At 44.0% G+C, this 12,772-nt stretch overlaps 1 protein-coding gene and 1 pseudogene across 1 annotated transcript; both read left to right on the top strand.

The window, feature by feature from the left end:
* The first annotated feature begins 380 nt into the window (after positions 1 to 380).
* Positions 381 to 3,200, top strand: LOC147989918 (uncharacterized; annotated as a pseudogene).
* Positions 3,201 to 4,163: 963 nt separating this feature from the next.
* Positions 4,164 to 6,123, top strand: LOC147989917 (uncharacterized). Its single transcript, XM_087518809.1, has 5 exons — positions 4,164 to 4,508; positions 4,596 to 4,891; positions 4,981 to 5,245; positions 5,331 to 5,778; positions 5,858 to 6,123. The coding sequence occupies exons 1-5, from the start codon at positions 4,179 to 4,181 to the stop codon at positions 6,121 to 6,123; spliced, it is 1,605 nt and encodes a 534-aa protein (XP_087374935.1). The 5' UTR covers positions 4,164 to 4,178.
* Positions 6,124 to 12,772: the final 6,649 nt, after the last annotated feature.

Here is a 12,772-nt window from a genome sequence, read left to right as displayed (position 1 = left end):
GGTGAGCATTTTATTTCCCGGTACCGGTGTGCAATTATTGTTATTTGCTCCGGTAGTAACGTAAATATATTTAGGTGGTCGTGGTGAGCATTTTATTTCCCGGTTCTAGTGTGCGATTATTGTTATTTGCTCCGGAAGTAAACGTAAATATGTTTAGGTGTGTCAGTAGTTGGAGTTGCTCCGGTAGTAAACGTAAATATTTAGGTGTTCTTGGTGAGCATTTTAAGTTGTTGCTTAATACTTGTATTAGTTGCTCCGTTAATATTCTGTAATATATAGCTAGCTAATATATAGACATGTCTAATATTTCTTAGTGGGGGTATATTAAGTTGTTGCTTAATACCTGTATTTCGTTGTTGAAAAAAAATAGGTGAGCCGAGATGTCTGATGTAGTGAACTTCAGATTTTGCTATGGTCCTGGTACTGTCCAAACAACTGAGATGGGAGCAGACCTGAGTGAATTTACTCATATAGATGTGCCAATGAGCGCACCTCAAACATGGTCTGTCAGTCAGTTGAAAGAATGGATTGCGGCAAGTTTAGGTCTTGATACTGAAACACACACCGTCGGTGTTCATGCATTGTGGACACAGTCAAGTTCAATAATTTACTTTTATTTGAGGCCGATAGAGCGAGACTCCGAATTGGTGCGGTGGTTACAAGGTTGTGAACGAAGGGGATGCAATCCTGTTGCTTTAGTTCTTCCCGTCGTGAAGGAGGTCACTGCACATGAAGGCGAGGGTGGCTACGATCCTGGTCATAGCAGTGTAGGGAGGCAGTTATCTATGTCAAATGCTGGAGATGATTGTTACGAACAAGGACAGAGCAGTCAGGTATAAGGAGGAAATGCTTATGGTTATGAACCAGGGCAGAGTAGTCAGGTAGAAGGAGGAAATGTCGATGGTGATTACAATGGTGAGGTGGACGCTGACGAGGTAGATGGGCACATGCAGGACCAGATGGAAGAAGAAGACACCGATGTTGAAAGGAGTCATGCCGATGATTCTGACAAGTCAGATGAAGAAGAAAATGCAGAGGAGGTCCCGAATCCTGCATCGTGGAATCATGACTTCTCATCTGCAATGACCGTGAATGATGGACATGATTCCGCCTGGCAATATCACCAGAACAATATTGCGATGGGTGCTATGTATCCGAACAAGCAAGCCCTGAAAGATGCAATAATTAACTGGGCAATGTCCACGCAAAGGGTTTTCACAGCTCAGGTGTCCAGTCAGAAATTCCTGACAATGGTATGCAAGAACGCAGATTGTCCTGCCAGGGTGCACGGCTTTCTCCCTAAGTATGGCACAAGTTGGGTGATAAGTGACTTAGTTAATCACACTTGTCTTATTCCCTGCATCCCTCAGGATCATGCCAACCTTTCATCCATGCTTATTGCTCGGTTGTTTTACGATGAGATAGTGCAGGGCAAAGCTATGGAAGTGAAGGCAGTCCAGACAAAAGTCTTCGCCAGGTTCAAGTACAGAATTTCTTATGGCAAGGCTTGGAGGGCTAAGCATGCGGCGCTTGAGAGGAGATTTGGTTCTTATCTTGATGCATATGACTCTGTTGTCCAGCTCCTCCACACCCTGCAGCAGCGGAATCCAGGTACCTATATCGATATCCAAGACATGTTCATGCCAGAGTTCCCAACTGTGAGGGTGCTGCATCGTCTCTTCTTCTCTTTTGGTGTATGCATCGAAGCTTTCAGGCATTGCCGACCGGTGATATGTGTTGACGGTACTTTTCTCACAGGCAAGTACAAGGGTCAGATCCTGACAGCCATAGGTCAAGACGGCCAAAATCAAGTCGTCCCACTCGCATTTGCTTTTGTGGAGAGTGAGAACATTGAAAGTTGGACATGGTTCTTCAGGCAGTTGAAAATATCAGTTGTGAAGGAGAAGCCCAATGTGTGCATCCTTCATGACAGGCATGCAGGTATACTCAGTGCGATAAGGACACTGACAAACCCAGGCCCTGAGGAACAAGTTCCATGGCAGGACTTGCAGAGCCGTTGGTGCATGTGCCATCTGGGGGCTAATTTCTTCTCGCAGTTTAGAAATAAGAACCTGTTGAATCTGTTCAAAAAACTCTGCAAGCAGAACCAGCTATGGAAGTACAATTTGATACGCGACAGACTTAATGTGTGCACGCAGAGACACGTGAGGGACAGGAAAGCTGCAAGAGATGCAGCGGTGAGGGCACATGTTGAAGCAGTAGCTGCACAGTTGGCAACAGGAACAGCGGCCGTGGAGGAGGAGCCTGTTGGGCTATGTGACCTGCCAGGCTTTGACCCACCTGGTACTAGGAGAAGGCTTGGGAGGTCGATTAAAACCTTCGAGAAGTGGATAGAGCATGAGCCTTTAGAGAGGTGGTCTTTGCTACATGACACACATGGAGCATGATACGGTGTCATGACAACAAACCTCACAGAAACATACAACTTTGTCCTCAGAGGAAACCGGGCATTGCCACTTACAGCCATCGTTGAGGGTATTTTCTATGGCACTGTCAAGTATTTCAGAGATAGACGTCAAAAAGAAGAGCAACATATCTTCAACAACCCGAATACACGGTACTGTGAAAGAGTCACGAAGTACATGGACAACAAGATGCAAAAAGCTAGATCACACACTGTAGTCGCTATCGGTAATCAAGAAAGAAGGTTTGAGGTCCGCTTAGCCAACAACAAATTCGGATGTGCAAATGAGTTGAGGACACATGAGGTGAAAATTGGTAATGAAGCCTGGCCAACGTGTGAGTGCACATGCAACAAACCGAAATTGCTTCACCTACCTTGCTCACATGTACTTGCTGCTTGCGGGCAGCTTGGAATGGACGCAATATCGTTTGTGTCTCCATTTTTTCTGAAAGAGTCTGTCCTCAATACATGGACAGGTGAGCTGATGGGTTTTCGATCAATGGGTAATTTCAACAGCATCAACCCCGCTAAAAGGCGTTACATTCCAAACCCAGAGCATATGCGTACAAGTAGAGGCAGACGGCATTGTCGGCGCATCCGGAATGATATGGATGAATCTGAAGCAGGAGGTCCGACTAGGCAATGCATTCTGTGCAATGAATTTGGACATAGGGACACTAATTGTCCCACTTTCGTCACTGGGCGTGGACGAGGCAACCGGGGAATAAGAGGAGGAAGAGGCAGTAGAGGAGTAAGGGCGAGAGGAAGAAGCTAAGCTAGCAGTAGTATGTTCTGAATTTGTATTAAGTGTGGCACTATGTTCTGAATTTGTATTAAGTGTGGCACTATGTTCTGAATTTGTATTAAGTGTGGCACTATGTTTTGAATTTTTATTAAGTGTGGCACTATGTTCTGAATTTGTATTAAGTATGGCACTATGTTCTGAATTTTTATTAAGTGTGTCACTATGTTCCGAATTTTTATTAAGTGTGGCACTATGTTCTGAATTTTTTTATGTGCAGGAATGTCGGGAATGTGGTTGCTGAATGGGGACATTGATAGGGGTCATCGTGGTGCGATATGGTATGAGCGCAAGCTTAAGCCTCTGGTCACTCGCACTCCTAAAGAAAACTGGATGATACACCCAGAATGGCTTCAGCGGTACGTGTTTTATTAATTTGCACACTGACATGCATATTAATGGGAGACACTAACTGAAATGTTCTCTGATGAAGGTTGAAATGGGCCGGCCTTTTACCTTTCGCGCGTCTGGTTGAGTCTATCCCGGGTGAGAAACGCATTGCCATCGACGGGTCCTTGCTGAGCTGCTTAGTGGACCGTTGGAGGCCAGAGACCCACACGTTTCACTTCCGATGGGGAGAGATGGCTCCTACTCTGGAGGATGTGTCACTTTTTCTCGGACTACCGTTGGCAGGTCATGCCATAGGACCGTTGGACGCACCGGCTGGTTGGGAGCGAGCCCTTACACAACGTTTTCATGGTGTTTTCCGGATGCTCCGGATCTGGTATGGGAGCATCACGGACCTAAGTATGAGTGGTTGCTCAATTTCCGGGTAATTTCCCCAACATCTTATCTTCAAGTTATCGTGCATATGGTTTTACAGAAAATAACTGCGGCTAACTAAAACTTTCTCTTTGCTTACTGCAGATCCAAAACTTTCGGGCGCCGTTGACTGCGGAACAGATCACTCGGAGCCTGGAGGCCTACTTAATGTGGCTTTTCGGCAAGGTGATGTTCACAGAGAACCATGTCACCACTATTAATGCGCTCTACATCCCTATGGCACTCGAGATAGCGAGCACTCAGACGGCGGATCAGATCAGACAGATGAGTTGGGGTTCGGCGGTCTTAGCGGCTACATACCTAGGTATGTGCAATAGTTGCCAGCTTACATCGAGAAAGCCAGCCCTTCTTGGATGCCCTCTATTCCTACAGCTATGGTCGTGGGAGAGGTTCTCTATAGGGCGACCAGATGTACGTGTTCGTGAGCCTATAGACGCCATGTTTGATGTTGACGGCATCGACATGCCTACTTTCGGTCTGTGTTGGACACGTCGCGAGGTATGCACCGTGTTATAGTTTAACGTAACTTTTTTCTGCACAAGAGATAGTTCGATGCTAGCGGGTACTAACTTTTGTTTTCTACAGAGACGCTTTGCTAGTGATCAGACCAGGAAGGCATACACAGCATTGAACGAGAAGTTCGATGCGTGCACCGGGGTCATCTGGCAGCCCTACACGGAAGCAGCCATACAAGCGAGATACCCTGGTGGTCTGTCTGTGCTATGCACAAGGGACCGAGATTACTGGATGACAAAATCAAAAATCATCTTCGATGTCTTCGTCGAGGAGATGGCACAACAGAGGGTTATGAGGCAATTTGGTCTTCTGCAGTTGGAGCAGCCTCCCCCTATAGAGAATCCAGTGCCAGCACACATCCACAGGTATTAACTATTTTTTCAATGTTGCATTATCTTTCATAGTACTCCATTCGAAGCTTTAGGTAATTGTTGAACACACACCACAATTTTAGGACGACAAGGAAGGGCATGACCAGGACAACTGCTGACTGGCTAGTTAGACTAGAGCCGTATGTTATAGAATGGGAGACAGCAAACACACATCTATGGCATGAGAATCACAATTTTGATCTCGATAAATTCAATCTCTATTTGCGGCGCTACATGACCAGAACACGATTACGCATCGTTGAGCACTCCCACCCAGAGGAGATACCGGATCCTACTCCGTTGGATATGTACCCGAGCTATGACACTTCGGGCTCTAGGCAGTACGCGGTAAGATATATTTTCTTTAAGTAATGTTGTCACATACTTTGACGTGCAATAGACATACATTATTAATCGTCATGGAAATTTGCAGGCTACCTTGACACACGAACTCTACCAGGACGTGACCACCTTTGGACGATCACTGTCGTCTGGACCTCTTCTTCAACACCGTCCAGTGCTACAGCCCTTCTTGGAACGAATTCAGAACAAGATACGGACTGTGTACGAGGCTATCACGTGCACCCGGAGAACCGACGTTGTTCAGCACCAGCAGCAGCAGCCGCGTCACTCCATGCACCGACATCAACCACGTCCACGTCTAGCACATCAGCCGACAACCAGGCCACCCCATCCTGACCAACCTGGTAGTTCAACGTGGAAGCAACCACAGCAATATGGTCCCACGTCGAGCTTCGTGTTTTCTCCACAGCCACAGCAACACGGTCCCTCGTCGAGCTCCGTGTTTTCTCCACAGCCACAGCAGCACGGTCCCTCGTCGAGCTTCGTGTTTGAGCCAGAGCAGCCGTCACAACCAGCAGGTAAGTGTCTTCATTTTTATTGTTTTCAATATTAATTGAGGCGACCTCATTCTTCATGACTAAACGTTCCATCGTGCAGGAGACTATGGATATCATGCGTCTATGTCAGCATCACATGATACGTGGGGGAGTGATCAACATCCCGAGGAGAACATACATGCTCAGATGTCGCAGCACACCCAGTGGATGAACATGTATTCGAATCCTCCACCAGGCCCCACACAGGATACACAGCATGACCAGGGAGAGTCTGAAATTCCTCCTCGTAACATTAGGCCACCTAACAGGTTTGGATGGTCGCCGCTTCCAGATCCGCCTCCCCGCCAGGCCAGACGTCGTCACTGACGCTTCCATCTATCAGTAGAGACATGACCACTTATGTCTATTCTATGTATGAGACAAATGACTATGTACTTATGTATGAGACATATGCCTACTCTATTTTAGTACTCTGTTATCCGAACTACAACATCATATTTGGATAGAACATAATGCTCGTACAACAAGACAGTATAAACAACTAGATAGAACTACATCTAAATTAACGGTACATACGACTAAACTTACAACACCCTTCATAAAAACTACATGAAGTCATCATCATCATCCTCCGTCGATGCAGAACTCTTGCCCTTCGAGGATGCAGAACTCTTACCCTTGGACGATGCAAAACTCTTGCTCTTTGACGATGCAGAACCCGGAAGCGGCGGCATGAAGATATCATCTTCGTCCTCGCTCTCCTCAGTCCATAAAAATGGATGCTTTTCTGCAGTCCTTCTGAAAGTTTCACTCTCCGGCTCCACTACCTTCTTCCACCTTGCATGCAACCTAAGAAGTTCTATACGTGCCTCCTCATAGGTCCTTTCAGGCCACCCAGACATACGTAATTCGTGAGCCAACTCATTCATTATGGTGTCACTACCGGTGAGTTCGTCCCATGGAACTATCCTATTGTCCATCCTGAAATCGGTAGCTAGCCTCAGAAGAGTCCTGCTCATCTCAGGGTGAAAACTACGATCAAAAGGATAATGGGACATCTCAACTACACTGCACTGGAATGCTTATCCTCCTCTGTCTGAAGGGGGTTTTATAGGTAGGGATGAGAAAATGGCGGGAAAGAACGACTGTGGTATGGCGGGAAACGATTGGCGGGAAACGGGTGGCGGGAAAGAGCTGGCGCGAACATATGGCGGGAAACGGGTTGCGGGAAAGAGTTGGCGCGAACATATGGCGGGAAAGAGTTGGCGCGAACATATGGCGGGAAAATATTATGGGCAAAGGGTTGCACGAAATACGTCGTAGTTTATAAAAAAATCCAGGGAGTGTTCGGGAAAAAATGGTGGCATGCACCAGTCGGCCCACAGCAGGCCAATTAGTCCCTGTCGGCCCGCAGCTGGCCAATTAGTCGCTGTCGGCCCACAGCAGGCCAATTAGGCTCTGTCGGCCCACTACTGGCCGACTGGACCTGAACTGGTGGCCGACAGGCCAATCGGCCAGCAGCTAGCTGATAGGGTCTCAGTCGGCCTGCTGTGGGCCGACTAGGTCCACTCGGCCTACTGCGGGCCGACGGTGTATTATTTTGGAAAATTATTTTTTGAGCATAATATTTGTGCAAATTAATAAAAAAAATGTATTATTTAAAAAAAAATTAGCCACAATATGATGGAAAATAGACCCAGGGGGCATAGGTTTCACTAGTGGCTTCTCTCAAGATAGCAAATTCTACGGTGGGTGAACGAATTACTGTCGAGCAACTGATAGAAAAGTGCATAGTTATGAGAATATCTAGGCATGATCATGTATATAGGCATCACGTCTGCGACAAGTAGACCGAAACGATTCTACATCTACTACTATTACTCCACACATCGACCGCTATCCATCATGCATCTAGAGTATTAAGTTCATAAGAACAGAGTAACGCATTAAGCAAGATGACATGATGTAGAGGGATAAACTCAAGCAATATGATATAACCCCATTTTATCCTCGATGGCAACAATACAATACGTGCCTTGCTGCCCCTGCTGTCACTGGGAAAGGACACCGCAAGATTGAACCCAAAGCTAAGCACTTCTCCCATTGCAAGAAAGATCAATCTAGTAGGCCAAACCAAACTGATAATTTGAAGAGACTTGCAAAGATATTAAATCATGCATAAAAGAATTCAGAGAATAATCAAATATTGTTCATAGATAATCTTGATCATAAACCCATAATTCATTGGATCTCGACAAACACACTGCAAAAAGGATTACATCGAATAGATCTCCAAGAGAGTTGAGGAGAACTTTGTATTGATATCCAAAGAGAGAGAAGAAGCCATCTAGCTAATAACTATGGACCCGAAGGTCTCTGGTAAACTACTCACACATCATCGGAGAGGCTATGGTGTTGATGTAGAAGCCCTCCGTGATCGATTCCCCCTCCAGCGGAGCGCCGAAAAAGGCCCCAAGATGGGATCTCATGGGTATAGAAGGTTGCAGTGGTGGAAATAGGGTTTTGTGGTGCTCTTAGATGTTTTCGGGGTATATAGGTATATATAGGAGGAAGAAGTACGTCGGTGGAGCTGCGAGGGGCCCACGAGGGTGGGGGGTGCGCCTACCCCCCTAGGCGCGCCCTCCCACCTCGTGGCCTCCTCGCTTCTTTCTTGACGTCCACTCCAAGTCTCCTAGATCACGTTTGTTCTAAAAAAAACTCTCCCGAAGGTTTCATTCCGTTTGGATTCCGTTTGATATTCCTTTTCTGCGAAACACTAAAATAGGCAAAAAAACAGCAATTTGCACTGGGCCTTTGGTTAGTAGGTTAGTCCCAAAAATAATATAAAAATGTATATTAAACAGCCAAAACAGATAATATAATAGCATGGAACAATCAAAAATTATAGATACGTTGGAGACATATCAGAGGTCAGTTACTATCGAAAGTTGCTGATCTTATAAATCATGCTAATGGTGAATGGGACGAATCACTTGTAAACCAAACATTTTGGCCCGTTGATTCAAGAAGGATTCTTGCAATTCCACTCCCAGCTTATGACATGACTGATTTTATTGCATGGAATTTGACAAACACAGATATCTTTTCGGTGAGATTAGCATACCACATAGAATGGAACTGCCAATTTGGTAGTAGAACGAAAATAAGTAATGGTATAGGTGCAACTATTGACAATCCTATCTGGAAGACCCTTTGGACCATGAGATGTCCATCTAAGATAAAAATTAATGTCTGGAGGACTCTGCATGGAGCATTGCCATGCGAGCTGTTTTAGCTGATAGACATATAAAAACCCCTCCACAATGCCCAGCTTGCAACCTAAGCGCCGAGACCATAAAACATATGTTATTTGAGTGCAAGAAGGCCAAAGATGTGTGGACGATATGATTAGTGAAGCTTGTAGCCATGAGGGTGCTGGGGAATCTATTTTGGAAGAATTGATATGCGCACCTGAAGAAGCAGTAGTGGTTCTTGGCCAAGAAAGTTTTCATGAAATAGTAGCAGCAACAGTTTGGTACTTGTGGTGGAAACGCCGTAAACTCATGCATGGAGAACAGCTACAATCAGTAATACAGATTAGTATGGCAGTCGGAGTTCTACCAAGCAACTACTGACGAGCAAGTCTACCAAAGGCTAGGCAAAAAAGTGATGGGTGGTCGAAACCAATGCATAACTATGTCAAGTTGAATATTGATGCAGGTTTTGATGTTGATTCACTTATAGGGACTTTTGGTGTTGTTTTGAGAGATAGTAAAGGTGAGTTTGCGGCAGCTGCAAATAACAAAGTTGAGGCTTGCTTGGATGCCCTCATAGCGGAGACAATGGCGCTAAGATTTGGCTTACATTTAGCGCAAACTGTTGGTTGCAACCGGCTAGTCGTCAACTCCGACAATGTTAATGTTATTAGCACCATACTCGAAGGAGGTTTCTATGTAGATGTGGGAGCTTCTATCTTTGATAAGTGCTATCATATGTTGACAAACTTTGTTCATGTCATATTCGAGCACTGTCCATGGAAGGATAACACAGTGGCTCATGAATTAGCCCGTATTGCTAGATATGATAATCCTAGTATTTGGTTAGATGAACCCCCTCATGGTTTAATTCCGTTTCTTGTCAATGATGTATCTTTGATTACCAATGAATAAAGAGGGGGTTTTAATCGTCAAAAAAAATCTTGTAAGCTGGCGCAATCACCCCACCACCCAGCCAGATCTGGGAAATTACAACCTTTTCCTCATTTTTATCCTTTTCCTTTTTCACCTTTTTCTTTTACGTTTTCCTTTCTTATTTTTTTTATTTTTCTTCTTCCTGGTGTGATGAAGTGTTTGTAAATACGTAAACTTTTTCTTCAAATTGATGAACTTTTCATTAAATCAGATTAAAAATTTCAAATTTGATGATTTTTTTAATTTGGATGAATTTTTTGAAAATCTATGAACTTTTTTCAAGTTCAATCATTTTTTTTAAATCCACAAATTTTTTATCTTTCTTTGTGATATTTTTTTCAAATTTATAAAGTTTATTGCAAAATCATGAGATTTTTTTTTCAAAATCCATGAACATTTTAAACTCACGATTTGTTTCGTTTTTTCATTCTGTTTTTTTAGAAACATTCTCGCTCTAATGGGCAGGTCCACCAGGGTAGACGCGTGGGCGCCAGAGAGGTTAGCGCCTGAAGTGCCTAATAGGAGCTCTCCAGCCCGATAGGGACCGCATCCGTAATCCTTGCTCCCGCTGTGTACTTTTGGGCCGGCCAACCAGCCATCTTCTGGTTTTGGGAAGTTTCAGCCCGAACACTATTTTTCCATATTTTTTCTTTCGCTTTTCTCCTTTTTTTTGTGTCTTTGTATATCTATATTTTTTTTGCTTATCCTTTGTTTTTTGTCTTTCATTTTTTCTTTTCAAATTCGTGAACATTTTTTGAATATTCAAACATTTTCCTAATAGGCGTGAACATTTATTGAAATTTAAAATTTGTTCATCAAACACCAAAAGTGTTGATCATATTTTTTAAATATTAACTAATTCAAAAAACGATCTTACCTTCTAAATTTTTTCATCAGATACAAAATATATTCATAAAGAGTTTAGTTTGTTGTTGATAAAAATAAAAATAAATGTTGATTAAAAACATGTTCATTATTTCATGTTTTTTTACATTTTCTGAATTCGTGAATGTTTTTTTTGCGTTAGAGAGCATTTTCTGAAATTCTAACCTCTTTTTGAAATCCCGATCACTTTAAAATAAACCAAAAAAATTGAAGAAGAAAAAAATGAAGCCCCGCCCAACCCTGGGCCGGCCCAATATCTTGCGTGGCTGAGCCAGGGGTGCCCCTTATATCTCACAGTCAGCAGGGGAAAACCCTATTTGCCGCTCTCTGCGGCAAACAGTCGGTGCAATTCCTAAACTACGCCTGCCCCCTTTAGGTGTCTACACAATTGGGCGCACACCCTACCGCCGCACTGGGCCAGCCCATTTTCATTTTTTGCTGTTTTAAAACGCAAAACATGTTTCCTAGCTAGGGCGTGATTCGAACTGGCGATCTCGCTAGTGCATTCGCGCTGCCGTAACCACTCGGCCAACTCACTTATTCCTTGCTGAAACCTTCTTCGTGTGGCCGGCGACGCTAAAGTGACAAATGTAATTAGGTATGACATTAGTGGTAAGACAAATAAAATTAGTTACGTACAGCTTAGCTAAGCCTAAAAAGTTTTCCTTCAGTAAATGGGGTGGGGGGCAATGGCCCCCTCGGAAGTACACATAGCTCCGCTATTGTTTTTAATGTATCCACCAATGTGACGATACACTTGTTCATCCCAAGCCACCGAGGTACGGATGCAAACAAAAGTTCTGCCTCTAAATTGTCTCTTGCCACACCAATTTTAAAAAGACTCTCTTTACCAGGCAACCCGATAGTTCTAATTGCAGTGCTTTCCACAGCCGTGGGAATAAGTTTGATCTTGTTCACTATGTGGACCCGTTTGAATTCATTTAAGTTATTATTCATCGTCCCTGCCCTAGTCGGCGGGATTACGGTGCTCACTACATATGCAGTTACCACGGTTAGTTTGCTAGCTGTGCAATTTTAAATTTTGGAGTTAAATGTAGGAGGGAGCGGGGGCTTCAGCGAGTGCGAGCGCACTGGGCTGTATACGTGGGTAGTGTCATACGCTATGAGTGAGATCGACGGGGAGGGAGGAAAGAATGAATGGTAAGCAAGTGTGTAGGAAGGGAGCGGGAGAGTTGATCGGTGGACTTACGCTCGTACTACGTAGGTGGGCGTCCGCATGGTCGATTCATTTGGCCATTTGCATTTGATGAAGGAAGAGTGTACCTGTGGTGGGGCTCCATGACATATGTGGACCTGGACAATGGCGATGACACGCATGGTGTTACAGTAACTTAGTCGCCACATGACCATATCAACATAATAACCATCGATTTACACCAAAATGACACTCTTTGTTAAGATTATGGTAGGCTAGGATTTGTTAAAATTGATTGTATTCTTTCTTATACTATTCCTACCTTATCTCTAGGCGAGGCTTGTTGCCTTATACGATTCCTACCTTATCTTTAGAAGAGGCTTTTTGCCTTATACAATTCCTACCTTATCTCTAGGAGCTCTACTTAATAAATATTTGAACCCACTTGTAATAAATGTCTCAATGTGTCAACTGTTTGTAATTGTATGTACAAGATACACATCACTGTTTGTTTGGTCTTTCAATTTGTATTGCATGCCCAAAGTTGTAAATTTAAAAGAATCGAATGATCTTGTGCACGTGTATAGTAATAGTTATCTTTAGCAATTTAAAAGGATCCCATCAAGTTACTGAATTGCATAATAATGCCACCTTGTGTGTGTTAAAACTGAAACTTTTGGCCTCACTTCTCTCTCTCTCTCTCTCTCTCTCTCTCTCTCTCTCTCTCTCTCTCTCTCTCTCTCTCTTCAGTCGTTCTCTCTCAGATTTATAGAGCCGCACTTAA

Source organism: Triticum urartu, chromosome 1A (genome assembly GCF_056163025.1).
Source record: "Triticum urartu cultivar PI428250 chromosome 1A, HENAU_Tu73, whole genome shotgun sequence".
NCBI lineage: Eukaryota > Viridiplantae > Streptophyta > Magnoliopsida > Poales > Poaceae > Triticum > Triticum urartu.
Note: the sequence above shows the minus strand (reverse complement) of the source record. Positions and strands in the feature narration are given on the sequence as shown.